The sequence below is a fragment of the Lolium rigidum genome, chromosome 7 (assembly GCF_022539505.1).
Source record: "Lolium rigidum isolate FL_2022 chromosome 7, APGP_CSIRO_Lrig_0.1, whole genome shotgun sequence".
Classification (NCBI taxonomy): domain Eukaryota; kingdom Viridiplantae; phylum Streptophyta; class Magnoliopsida; order Poales; family Poaceae; genus Lolium; species Lolium rigidum.
The window spans coordinates 113,174,382-113,188,814 of record NC_061514.1 but is presented as its reverse complement, the minus strand read 5'-3'; the positions used below and the strand labels follow the sequence as shown (position 1 = coordinate 113,188,814).

Sequence of the window (14,433 nt, the reverse complement as noted above, 5' to 3'; positions counted from 1 at the left end):
GGCCCACGACCCCTTTCGCCTCCTTTTCTTCGCGAAACCCTTCGTCCCGAAGACCTAAGCCACGGAGGAATCCTCACGAAGGGTTACGGCCGCCTCGCGGGGCGGAGAACACCGAGAGAGAAAAGAGCTCTCCGGCGGGCGAGGAATCCGCCGGGGAAATTCCCTCCCGGAGGGGAAATCGACGCCATCGTCACCGCCATCGAAGCTGGACATCATCGCCATCACCATCATCATCATCTCCACCATCATCACCGCCATCTCCTCCGCAGCACCTCGTCTCCGCTGTAGCAATTTGGGTTTGATCTTGATTGTTTGATAGGGGAAACTCTCCCGGTATCTATTCATACTTGTTGTTGATGCTATTGAGTGAAACCATTGAACCAAGTTTATGTTCAGATTGTTATTCATCATCATATCACCTCCGATCATGTTCCATATGATGTCTCGTGAGTAGTTCGTTTAGTTCTTGAGGACATGGGTGAAGTCTAAATGTTAGTAGTGAACTATGGTTGAGTAATATTCAATGTTATGATATTTAAGTTGTGGTGTTATTCTTCTAGTGGTGTCGTGTGAACGTCGACTACACGACACTTCACCATTTATGGGCCTAGGGGAATGCATCTTGTACTCGTTTGCCGATTGCGGGGTTGCCGGAGTGACGAAACCTAAACCCCCGTTGGTATATCGATGCGGGAGGGATCGCAGGATCTCGAGTTTAAGGGCTGTGGTTAGATTTATCTTAATTACTTTCTTGTAGTTGCGGATGCTTGCAAGGGTATAATCACAAGTATGTATTAGTCCTAGGAAGGGCGGTACATTAGCACGGAGTTCACCCACACAACACTTATCAAAACAATGAAGATTAATCAGCTTGTATGTAAGCGAAAGCACTAGACTAAAATCCCGTGTGTCCTCGAGAACGTTTGGTCATTATAAGTAAACAAACCGGCTTGTCCTTTGTGCTAAAAAGAATTGGGCCACTCGCTGCAATTATTTCTCTCGCATTTTACTTACTCGTACTTTATTCATCTGTTACATCAAAACCCCCTGAATACTTGTCCGTGAGCATTTACAGTGAAACCTTCATCGAAACTGCTTGTCAACACCTTCTGCTCCTCGTTGGGATCGACATTCTTACTTATCGAAGATACTACGATACACCCCCTATACTTGTGGGTCATCAGCTGGATCCGCTTAGTGAACCATGACAACGTCAGGTCCTTACCCGACAACCTCAGCTCCGCCAGCTTGCAGATCTGCCTTACCGCCCTGGTCAGTTGAGGTGACTCGGAGAGGTGAGGGCAGTTCATCCAGGCGGGGGTCTCACTGGCGGGCCCATCTTTAAAATCTGGCAGTATCTTCAGGCTGGCCGGATCTGAGACATACTTCACATAGAAGAATCCCCCTGACCAGTACCTGACGGACTCATGACGATCCGTGTGGGGGTAGATGCGGCCGCGGCGGATCTTGAAGGTGATGCTCGCGTAGGTGGTAAGCGAAGAAGTATGCGAGATCGTCTCCTTCTTGACGGAAAAGTAATATTGAAACAAAGGCAACTCAGGTGTTACCTGGAGATGACCCTCGCACTGGGTGACGTGGTTGGCGATGGCGAGGATGCTGTTGGGCGATATGTTGTGGGGTTGCAGGTTGTACGCCTTGAGGATTTCCGTGAAGAAGTCACTCGGCGACAACGAGAACCAACGTTCGACCAGCGCCTTGGTCAGCACCCATTCTCCGGCTTCGGGCGCCGGGATCAGGGCACCCGGAACCGTTCGCCAGGATCCGGGTTGTGGAAAGCCCTCCGCCTTGAGGTTGTGGAGCTCACCTTCAGTGGTGGTGCAGGGCCACCATTGTCCCTTGACCTCACCGTCGCGAGATTGGGCCTTCGAGTTTTTGGCGCCAACTTCCTCCACTTTCTTTTCCATCTGCTTCGATCCGGCTAAATCTTCCGGATTGGCAGACGTCCCCTCGATGTCCTTGTCGGAACCCTTAGTAGGATCCAACTGGACATGGCTGAATGGTGGAGGGGCGAAGGAGATAGGCGTTGCCGCGATGGGCTCCATCTGCGATGGAGGCGCAGTACAGGAAGACATCTACAATTCGCATATGAACTAACTTAGTTGGAACTACTGCTACACACTAGTCGTCTCTGCCAATGCCGATGAAAAAGCTTGAGGTGAAGGCTTACCGGAAATGGATTCCGCGGTGGTCTTAGTTGCCGGCGACGAGGAATTTTCTGCGGTGGCTCGCCGAGGTTAAGAACACGACGAACATGACACGGCAGCGCTGGCTCTGGCGAAGTTCCGGTGGACTCCAGCACGGCGGAAGCTGGAGCTCAGTGGCGGCGCTCGAACGAGAGGTGAAATGGGGAGAATGAAGTGATTCGGTGTGTGCGGTGGGGATATTTATTGGCGCGGGATGAGATTCGTGCTCCGCATCCTGTGGTCGGAATGCAAGCGTCGCACCGTTGGATGATGGCATGTGTCGCAAACCCTAGCGGTAAAAATGCCTAAGGATAAGTTACCGTTCAAATTACCCGAAAATGGCGCCAATATTGGCGGAACCGTTTGAACCTTTCAAGGTTCCGGGTAAGAGTTTAAAACGACGAGCCGTTATCTCTGCAGGGGAGTAACCCGGAGACTCGTTGTAAAAATGAGGTCGATGGATGAAGTCCCGCGGGATGAAGGATCTTTCCGGCATGCAAGCTGGAAAGGGAAGAATTATGAAGTTGGAGTTCTTCAAGTTCCCCCGTGTTGCCGAGAGGATTGTCGGAAGCAAGATGATTCGAGCAAGGCGGAAACAAGAGGAGAATCACGGAGAACTCTGCGGGCTACTGTTGTGGGTATACTTCATGGGTGTACCATCCGCAGTGCCTAGATCCGGCAAGCCCGGGTGGCCCATAGACGGTGATGGTGGCGTATGGCCCATCGGGCGGCCCAGTTGTTGTAGATCAAGCTCGATGAAGTCCAGCCCAGGAACAAGGAGCCGAATCCACCGATCGACCCTGGAAGTCGGATCCGGCCTGGCCCGTTAGGGGTAGCCGGATCCAGTACGACGTATAAGGAAAGGCGGATCCTTGACGTGCACGGCAATGTAATATTCCGTAGTTAGGTGACTTGTATTCCGGCTAGAACTCTCCGTGTAAACCCTAGATCCTGACGCCTTTATAAGCCGGATCTCGGGAGCCCTAGAGGCACAACCACAACTCATTGTAACAACGCGAAAGCGCCCAGATAATTCCAGACAGGCAGCAGTAGGCCCTGTCATCGTGCAGGTGTTCTGAAGCTAGGTAAATCGCGTACCACCGTCCCGAGGACTCTCCACCCGATGGCCCCTACTTCTTCTCCCCCTCGTGAGGATCCCTCCTCCGAGGTACCGTCTGTTAAGCTTCATGCACTAGCCAATTGAACCAAAAGTCCGAACCGATGGAAAGGGCTAGGCAATCTACTTATACACTTCAACACCCTCTCTCATGTGCGACGGGAAGATGAGAAGACAAGTCAACACGTGTAGAGAGGCAAAGAGGCAGCGGGAGGCCGGGCGCGGCAGGAGGCTGCGGGGAATTTAGAATAAATTGTGAAAGCCAGGACTCGAACTTGAGACCCTAGGCTCTGATACCATGTTAAGCTTCATGCACTAGCCAATTGAACCAAAAGTCCGAACTGATGGAAAGGGCTAGGGAATCTACTTATACACTTCAACACCGTCGAATAGGCAACGACAACGGGTCACAACTGCAGCATCGGGGAAGCCACTTTCATCAGTCAATTTACCAGATCAAACCGAATCTTTCCAATTTCTAGAAGAAACGGTGAAATCCTAGGCAGCTACTCAAGTAAATCAAGGATGGTGAGGCAGGCGAACGCACGGGAGAGACTCTTACCTTGCAGGAGAGCAGCAGATCGATGGATTTGTCGAGGACGAGCAGCAGATCGATGGATTTGTCGAGGACGACCAGCGTGCTTGGCCTTCTTTGCAGGTCTTTCGCCTCCGCTCGCTCGTGCCTCCCCCTTATTTGAAGCTTCTTTGTTCATGCCTTGGTTGGCTTGGAGCGCGGGATTTGCAGCAGCGCGAGGCCGGGATTTGGCGGGAGGAGGGGCGCGAAAGCGGAATGTTGGTGGCGCGCGAGCGCGAGATTTGGTGTGCGGCGTGGTCCTGAATCCCTATGTCGGCCGAGCGACTGCTTTCCCCCACCGTGGCGCCTCAGCGGTCGCTGATAACCCACAAGTATAGGGGATCGCAACAGTCTTCGAGGGAAGTAAAACCCAAATTTATTGATTTGACACAAGGGGAGACGAAGAATACTTATAAGCCTTAACAACTGAGTTGTCAATTCAGCTGCACCTGGAAAAACACTAGTAACAGGGGTGATGTGAAAGCGGCAGTAATATGAGAGCAATAGTAACAGTAACACAGCAGGAGTAGCAGTAACACAGAGGCAATGGCAGCAGAAAATAGTTGATACTACTTCTAATGACATATAGGACCGAGTGAGTAATTGATGATGAAAGATGGACCGGGGTTCCCAGCTATCTACACTAGTGGTAACTCTCCAATAACAAGTGACAAGTGTTGGGTGAACAAATTACGGTTGGGCAATTGATAGGATTGAAATAGCATTAAGACAGAACATCAAGTCTATTAATCATGTAGGCATGTTTTCCATATATAGTCATACGTGCTCGCAATGAGAAACTTGCATAACATATTTTGTCCTACCAGCCAGTGGCAGCCGGGCCTCAAGTGAATCTACTGGTAATTAAGGTACTCCTTTTAATAGAGCACCGGAGCAAAGCATTAACACTTGGTGAAAACATGTGATCCTCATCTCTAAGCCTTCCCCTCCAGTTATCCCAATTGCTGTCACTCTAGGGCCTCGGGTTCCGGACATAGACAGGTGCAAACAACTTGTAGATACAATCTAAGCAATAATTATAGAGCTTAAATCTAAGATCATGCTGCACTAGTGACAAGCATTAAACACAACAAGATTGCAACAACAATAACTTCACAAACTTTATAGATAGACTGATCATTATGTAACAATTCATCGGATCCCAACAAACACAACACCGATTACATCAGATGAATCTCAATCATGTAAGGCAGCTCATGAGATCATTGTATTGAAGTACATGGGAGAGAGAGTACCAACTAGCTACTTCTAGAACCCGTAGTCCATGGGGGAACTACTCACGGAGCATGATGGAGGCGGTGGTGTCGATGGAGAAGGATTCCGGGGGCACTTCCCCGTCCCGGCGGCGTGCCGGAACAGAGATTCTGTCCACCGAAACGGAGTTTCGCGATGGCGGCGGCGCCCCTGGAGTCTTTCTGGAATATGATTGATTGATGTAGGGTTTTCGCGTCGCGAGGAATATATAGGTGAAAGGGCGGCGTCGGAGGGGTCCTGAGGGGCCCACCCCATAGCTGGGCGCGCCCACCCTCCTGGCCGCGCCGCCAGGTGGTGTGGGGCCCCCTCGGCCCCTCTCCGTCTCTCCTTCGGTGTTCTGGGTCCGTCTCGGTAAAATAGGAGGTTTGGCTTTTGTTTCGTCGAATTCCGAGAATATTGCCCGAACAGCTTTCCTAGAACCAAAAACACCAGAAACCAGGAACTGGCACTTCGGCATCTCGTTAATAGGTTAGTGCCGGAAAATGCATAAAATCATTATAAATTGTGAGCAAAACATGTAGGTATTGTCATAAAACTAGCATGGAACATCAGAAATTATAGATACGTTGGAGACGTATCAGTCGCCTCGTCGCTTTTGTCACGGGAGAGGCAAGCTCTCCTGCAGGAGATCACTTCGGTTTGCAAGAAGCAGGTTCGGTCTATCTGGCATATACAGAACGACATGGATGGTTGAGGCAGTGGTCCAGCGTGGAGGGTTGGCCATGCCCTAAGCATAGCGTGGCCACCGATTCCTAAGAGAACTGAGCACTGAGGTCAGCTGATGGAAAATCATGATGGTGACTAGTGTATCCTATCTAACAAACAACCTATACCTAGCCAAGGGAGGGATCCTTATCCCGTTGGTAAGGGTATCTCCAGCGGCGCGACGCAAATGGACGTTGAGCGACCGTTTGCGTCCGCCTTGACCGAAATGCGTCTCGCACCCTCTCCAGCGGCGCGACGCAAAGTGATCGGGTCGTCCGCAGAGTCGCAAACCTGCCGCAAATATCTCTGCGGACGCTGCGCGGACGCGCAAAGTGTCCGCTCGCGTCTCCACCGGGCCCGCCTGGCAGCGAGTCTGCATCGAGGGCATCGCTTCGGCGGTCAGCGCTTCCGCGTCTGCGCCACAGCCTTCGCCATCAATGGCGCGGCTGCCTGTTCTGCACGCGCACTGGCAGGCGGCGGCTAGGCTTTTGCGCCGCCTTCAATGGCATCGTATCCCGCGCGCGGCCGCCCTTAAGACCACCGGCCGCGTTCCTCCTTCCCCCACACCTCCACTCGCACCACAACCGCCGCAACGCCATGGGGAAGAAGAACGACTTCGAGGCCTCCGGCAGCGGCAGCAAGAGGGTGCCGCTCCCCGTCACGCTGGGGAGGCTAATGCACGGCAAATGGTTGCCGTGCGAGGGCTGGTCCGGCGTGCAACTGCCTGGCGGCTGGCGGCTTAGCTGCCGCCGGGTGCCCATCCCTCTAGTCCCTACCCGCGAGCCTGACCGGACCGCGGAGATCCGGCGAAGGAGGCGGTACCTGCCGCCGGACCTCCTCGCCGATCCGGCGTACGCCATCGACGCCGACAGCTGGCGTACGTATCTGTCGACCGAGACGGATAAGAGAAGAAGGGTGGGCTTCATGGGCGACAGGGATTTTCCCTTCGGGGCTGCACCGCCGACTCATCCACGAAGACAGGAGGCGCCGAGGCGTCGTCAGCAGGCGCCGACGCGCGCGCAGTACAACGACGACGACGACCACGACGACGCCGCCTACGCCGCCTACGACGACTACATCGAGGCGCTCGCGTACCATAACGAGGAGGTGAAGGACGACAGCGACGACTACGTCGCGGCCGTCTTCCACGAATGGCAGCAGGCCGTGGCGGAGGGCCGCATTTTCGAGTTCCCGGAGAACATGACGGACGACGAGATGGCGAAGCTCGGCGTCCTCGTCTCCGAGAACGACGCGCCTGTGCAGTCGCCGCTGCCCCGCTACGCTACCGGCGTCATGCCGCCGGGCCTGTATGAGGATGAAGCCCTTCGACTGACACTACAGGACTCGGCGGCGCCACAACCACAGCCCTGGGCACCTCCTCCACCGCCGCCACAGCCGCAGCCCTGGGCGCCTCCTCCACCGCCGCCACAACCATATCTCTGGGCTTCTCCACCGCCGCCACAGCCGCAGCTCTGGGCGCCTCCACCGCCGCCACAACCGCAGCTCTGGGCGCCTCCACCTCCAGCACCGCCAGCGCGCCCGGCGTACGCTCCCCCGGATGGCAACTGGCCGTGGATACCGGAGCTCATCATGCTCGACAGCGACGAGGAGTAGCAGTAGGCGTTAGGTTTTTTTTCATATTTTAACTATGTAAATTATGTTTCATGTATGAAAAAAATGATTCCGCCAAAAAAAATGTGTCGTGCGGCTGGAGCCATCCCTGACGCAAACGGACGTGCGGTCGATTTCGATCATTTCGGCCGATGCAAATGGACGCGCGCCGGGCCGCTGGACATGCCCTAAGGTTTATAAACTTTTCCGATGAAAAATGCTGTCCACAACTGCACATCGGTTAGGAATCAAAACCATTGCTGGTACAGAAGGCCGGAATCATCACCGTTCTAGCGGCTTCTGCTAAATTTGAAAGCCCACCTTGATCTCGAATCCGTCTGGAACATGGATCAAATTTGCAAGCTATTCAGTTCGAAATCTCGAATTTGCATCGGACTAGGATTCTAGATCATCGCTTCCATGATGCTATCCGGTTTCGTACCACTATATAAAGTCCAGCCCCTGTCAAAAATCGACAATCGGACTCGTCTTCTCCCTGAAATCCAGAAACTTCCCCCCAACAAACTTTGCCCTCCTCCGCTCCCTGGGTTCGCAGTTCGCCATCGCAAAGGAGGCGTCGGCCGGGAATGGTAGTCAAGACCTCCGGCCGCCAGCTCCTCACGCTGTACCTCGGCCGCAACGCGGCAAGCGGCAAGCTCTCCAACGGCGCCCTCCCCGGCGGCTGCACCGTCGCGGCGGGCGTGGACATCTTCGCCGCGAGCCCGAACGCGCTCCCCTTCCAGCCCAGCCACAGGGGGCAGCACGGGGAGGTGTGGGGCTACTTCGCCGGCGAGCAGGCCGCCGACAGCATCCAGCCGGCGCCGGGCGGCTGCTGGGTGCGGTACGGCAAGGAGAAGCCGTACGTGATGGACTTCAAGACGTTCGCGTACCGGAGCAGGTTCGCGTTCCACGTGACGCGGGTGGAGGACGACGGCACGGTGATGTGGGCGCCGACGCGGTGGAAGATGAAGGAGTACCGGCTCCACAAGGGGTCGATGGTCTGCCGCGTCAAGAAGCTCGAATGCCCCGACGCCAACATGGACTTCGTCATCCGCAAGGTCTTCACGAAGCCGACGGTTCCTGCGCCGCCGCCCGCCCTCTCCGACGTGGTGGTGCAGGGAGTAGGATGCCGCCTTCCGTCGAGCCAAGCCCAAACAGCAAAGGTGCCCGTCAAGGCCGGTGTGCTCGCGGTGCGCAAGTCCAAGATGAAGCCGAATCTGAAGCCGATGAAGGTGGTCCCTCCGCCGTATGCCCGCTCTGAAGGCGGCGAGGCGCTCCAGCAAGGAGGAAGCAGCCTTCCGCCGCGCTCAGCCCGACCACCCCGGCCACGACCTAGGGTCGTAGCGAAGCCGGTGGCCCCTCCGCCGCCAGCCCAGGCCATCGCGGCGACGTTGGTGGCCCCTACGCCGCCGATCCAGGTCATCGCGAAGCCGGTGGATCCGCCGCCGCCCAAGGTCGTCGCGACGCCGGTGGCCGTCCTGCCGCAACCACAGGCTATCGCCACGCCGGTGGTTCCTCCGCCGACGCCCCGGGTCATCGCCACCCCAGTGGTCTCCACGCCGCCTCCCGCGCGCTCCAGCCAGGACGAGGCCAACTCGAGCCGCGCGCAGCCCGACAACCCCAACGCGAACATGGAACTCGCGGTGCTTCCGACACCGCCCGCCGTGGGGCGCAGGAAAATCAAGGTACCCTGCGGCCTTCAGATCCTCGCAGAGTACCTCGGCCCCAAGGCGGTCCTCAGCAAGCTCCCGACATCCGCCACCCCCGGCTTGGTCGCGGAGGGCGTGGACGTCTTCGCCGTGAGCCCGGACGCGCTGCCATTCCCGCCCAGCCACAGTAAGCAGAACGGCGAGGTGTGGGGCTACTTCTTTGCGCCGAAGCGCACCACCAGTATGCGGCTGGCGCACGGCGGGTGCTGGATGCAGTACGGCGGCGAGAAGAAGTACCCCATGATAAACGGGGAGGTCGTCGCTTTCCGTCGCAGGTTCGCGTTCCACGCGGCGCGGGTGGACGGCGACGGCATGGTGGGTTGGAAGCAGACACGGTGGCTGATGAAAGAGTACCGGATGAACAAGGCCTCACCCTCCGTCCGCAAAGCCAAGAAACGCCCAGGTACCAACACGGACATCGTCGTCCTCAAGGTCTTCACTAAGCCGATGGTCCCTCCGCCGCCGCCGCTACCTGCCTTGTTCAGCGAGGCGGCAGGCTGCTCCGTTGCCGGTGGCCCATCCGCCATAGTGCGAACGAGGGATTCGGCGGCTCCATTGCCGGTGGCCCATCCGCCACTGCCGCCGCCACCGTGGCCCCCTGCCTTGTCGCCGTAGCAGGTCTTGTTCGATCATCCGAAGTCATTTCTTCAGTAATTAAGCTTGTATTTCTTCAGTAATGTTTTGGCTCTGGAGGCATCTCCGTTTGCAGAATGTGTACGAGCCATTGCACTCTAAAGCTTACCAATGTCAGAAATCTCGCAGCAAGTTATCAACTGTATTTGCACTACAAAAATGATTAGTAGTTACCAGTAAAAGCAAATAGCCGAAGCTTCTTCACATCTGAGTCAATGAGTTCTAGTGCTGGAGCTAAATTTTCCTTGAAGAAACAACCTTACAATGTCCTTCTTTCAGGATATCTCGTGATGGCAAGAACATGTGAAACTCTTTATGTTTTCCAGATAATACCCTGAATGTAAGCTGTAATATTTCCACAGTTGTAATTTACCCTTCAGACTTACTATAATGCAGTTTGCACTGAGACATCTTATATTTCTATAAGGAAAATGCTGCCTACATTTTCTTGAGTACATAGATACGAAATCATGAAAAATTATCAATAATTTGATTGTACACATTAGTGTGACTGTACATTCATTGATTATACAGAGAGAACTACTGAAAGGGAAAAAAAGTTATATATAATCCTAGATGAAAACATGTACCGATACAGCTGTGGATAGTCCTTCAGTATTTATGAATCTCAGGCAGATATTGGCATTAACTAGTCACTACTTGTTGCACAACAAATTCTGCTGTGTCCAAGATTATGGACTTTCATCCGTTTGTTCGAACACTGCATATAATGTCCTTAAACGATTCCCGTCCAAAATGGCCATACAACCCATCCTGTTAATAACTGGCTGCTCAAGCGACAATCGCCTCCTCTTCATCAAAGAAGTCCCAGAGGTCTCCGTAATCACTTTCCGCTTCCAACCTCATCTGAGCAGATAGATCCGTCTCTCCTACGGATTCAAGACCTTTCACCAATGTTACGTATGTTGTCCTGTCAGGTTCGCTGTCCCATAGTTTCATAAGCCGGAAGCAGTCCATTGTTAACTGTGTGAACTCAGCATCTAGGAGTGTCTTCAGGAGCAGATTGAAACCATCCGTGTCAGGTTCTAATTGTTCCCTCTTCAGATACGAACATGCTTGGCCAACCTCGGACCTCAGACCCTTGCTAGCAAGCACTGTAATAAGATCAACATACCAGAACAGTCTGGGCTTGTACCAGTGCTCCTTTCGAATCTCCTCAAAGACCTGTCAAAGAAGAAAACATCAAGAGGCATCTTAGTATGCATCTCCCAGTTCCAGTCAAGAAGTGCCTGCTTGCCAGAATCACATATTAATCTAAATGCTGATAAGAATAGCACAGTAGAAGACCGTAATGAATACAAAGTAGAATGCCATGTAAACACCTAAAGCGAAGCCATTTACACAACATGTAAAGGTTAAAAGGCAACAACAACAGATCAGAATCGACAACCCCATTTGCTGTCAATGGACTATCACTATTCATGTAAATTCTACATATACATCATTCTTAATCTAGATTAAAACAAACTTGCTATTCAAGATTCTTCTTACAGAATGAGAAGGTACTCAGATTAATCACTTCGCATATTATATCTTCTGGCATGCTTAAGAAATATCATCCATGGTGCACCCACATCAGTCATGCAATAAAAAAATTGGATTGGAACAAAGCAGGAACAATTTGGAGAGCTGTGACTCATAAGTGACCAGATTATACACGATTTTCAAAGGTAGCAGGCGATCTGAACATAGTAGCAGGTGGATCAGGCTAGATACTCAACCTAAAAACTGTCCAGGAAAGCCCACAAACAGCATTGCGAGACACATCCGGGTTCCGGGGTAATCAACATACATGAGAACGAACTGATAACCATTTTTGTGCTCATAATGGTATCTCCTTTGGACAATTGATGCCAATATGCATGATTCACAGATAATCGGTTCACATAACTACCACCAATGTCAGCTCAATCCACTGTACTCTCACTAGTGCAAAAAAAAAAAGGAACTAGGATGTACCTTGAGTGCCAGGAGGGCCTCGCCCTGCGCCGCGAGCTCGCGGAAGACGGCGACCATGTCGGCCTTCAGGAGCCGCTGGAGCTTGGGGTCCGTCGCGACGGCGCCGGCGGCGGGGGCGCCACAGAGGGTGGCGCGCTTGAGGGACTGGACGGCCTGGATGGCCTCGCTGCTGAGGTAGCGCCCTCGCTGGGTTGGCTTCCTGTTCTTGCTCCGGTCCCGCATCGTGATGGTGACGGCGGCGGCAGCTGACCTCCAGCGAGGAGCAGCTGCGGAGGGAGGGGTTAGGCGGAGCGGTGGGAAGGCGATCGATGAGGAGAGCATCGCCGAGCGGCGGCGGAGGGACTGTCGTTTTGGATGAGGTCCGCATCAGGGAGGAAAAATAAATCACTGAACCTGTTCCATTTCTTACCGAAAATCGGGTAAAAAAACATTTACTCGTACCGAAAACTAAAATTCAGATTAGCAGTGCTAACATTCCGGTTTTCACTAAGTTCCGTCTCTAGTTTTTTTTTACTATGTGACGTGTGTAGGGGGCTAATTTGTTTTTTTTTTAATCCAGGCACAGGCTTTGCCTTTTATATTGAATATATAGCACTAGCAAACATGAGCGAATTTTTTAAAATAATAAAAATTATTTATAAAATGCAGAAGTTTCATGCATTTTTAAAAATTTACACGCGTCGGCCGATCGGCGATCAGCAAACCGATTAGCAAACCGATCAGCGCAAGACGACGCAAACAGATACTCAGTGATCGTTTGCGTCCACGCGGGCCTAAAATACGTTAGGAAAATCAGGCGAGCCGATGCATAGTGATCGGTTGTCCGCGGAGACGCAAACGCGGCGCATATTATTTTCGTCGGTAGGTGGACGTTGTGTGGACTCGCCAAGTGACTGCTCACTTTTCCACCCGGGTCCGTCTGGCACCGAGGAATAGGGTTGTATCGAGTACATCACTTCCGCGGCCGCCACTTCCGCGGACACCGCTTCGGCAGTCATCGCTTCCGTGTCTGCACTGCAGCCTTTACCATCAATGTCGCGGCTGCCGCTTTTGCACGCGCACTGCGGGCGGCGGCTGAGCTTCTGCGCCGCCATCAATAGCATCATGTCCCGCGCGCCTTCACCGAACATGGTGTTGCTGCCCATCGAGGTGGCGCGGCTCATGCACCAAAATTGGACGCCGTGCGACAATATACGGCGCAGGCGGCGGTACGTGCCGCCGGACCTTCGCGCCGATCCCGCCTTCGCCGTCGACTCCAATGCCTGGCACAGCTGGCACCTGACCAAGGACGATTCGAGGAGGCAGGCGGGCTTCCTCGGCGACAGGGACTTCCCGTTTAACTGGCCACCGCCGCCTCATCGTTGAACACGACAGCCACCGGCGCCTCCACAGGATGACGACGCCGATGAGGACTGCGACGCGCTGGCCTACCACAACAAGGAGGCCAAGGACGACATCGATGACTCTGGTGCCTACATTTTCCACAAATGGCAGGCGGCCATGGCCGAGGGCTGGAAGTTCAACGTCCCGGTGACGATGACCGACGACGAGATCGAGAGGCTCGACGTCCTCGTCTCGGAGGTGGACCGACCGGTGCAGCCGCCGCTGCCTCGGTACGCCACCGACATCATTCCGCTGGGGCTCTCGGAGGAAGAGGCCCTATGACGGGCGCTCCAGAACTCGGCCCCGCAACCGCCGCCTCCGACTCCACCTCCATCTCCGTCGTACAATCCGTGGGCGGCTCCACCTCTACCTCCACCACCGGCGTGGGCTGCTCCACCTCCACCTCACCACCGGTGTGGGCTGCTCCACCTACACCTCCACCATCGACAGCACCGGCGTATGTTTCGCCGGTTGCCATCTGGCCGTGGCCGGTACCGGATTTCGTCGTGCTCGACGACGACGAGGAGTAGGCGCATGCGCTAGTTTTTATACTTTTTATTTTCCTTTCTTCACTATGTAAATTATGTTTTTTATGTTCAAAAAAGGCAAAACCAAAAAAATGCTTCGTGCCGCTGGAGGCACCCGATGCAAACGGGTGCGCGATTTCGACTATTTAGATCGACGCAAACGGACGGACGCGAACATTTTGGATGTGCGAAATGCGTCCCGTTGGAGATGCCCTTACACCATCGAGTGCATCGAGTGCATGCAAATGGAAAACTCTTGTCACGTTCAGGTTCCATTTCGCTCCACAACTAAGCAGCTAATAAGGAGATCGTTGAGCTGCTTAATGAGAAATATATAGGGTAAATTGGTTTTATGCCACTCTCTATTTCACAGATTGCACATATGCCATTACAAAAATTAGACTTGAGGATATGCCACTCTAACTATCCAATACTTTCACTTATGCCATTTTTCTCCAATACATGAATGTATACTGTGTGCTGTACGTACGATACCGTATACAGACCTTTTTTTTAGCAGAGCACGATCAAATATGGAGGGCAACCCACCCCGCTCGTCACATCCTCGTGCCCTTCGACGAACCCTAAGTAAGTGGAGGAGTGGAGGGCGGCAAGGCTGGCCGGCGTGGCAGTGGAAGGCGCCGCCGACCGCGCGCCGGAGCCGCTTCGCCGACCCGCGCCCCACGCCGCTTCGCCGACCCGCGCCCACGCGCCG

The 14,433-nt window shown here is 53.9% G+C and overlaps 1 protein-coding gene across 1 annotated transcript; it reads right to left on the bottom strand.

Moving 5' to 3' along the window:
* Positions 1–10,399: 10,399 nt before the first annotated feature.
* Positions 10,400–12,153, bottom strand: LOC124676216 (protein THYLAKOID ASSEMBLY 8, chloroplastic-like). The gene is made up of 2 exons (XM_047212290.1): positions 11,809–12,153; positions 10,400–11,013 (listed from the first exon to the last, which is right to left on the bottom strand). Exons 1-2 carry the CDS (start codon positions 12,127–12,129, stop codon positions 10,621–10,623), a joined length of 714 nt encoding a protein of 237 aa, XP_047068246.1. The 5' UTR covers positions 12,130–12,153; the 3' UTR covers positions 10,400–10,620.
* Positions 12,154–14,433: the final 2,280 nt, after the last annotated feature.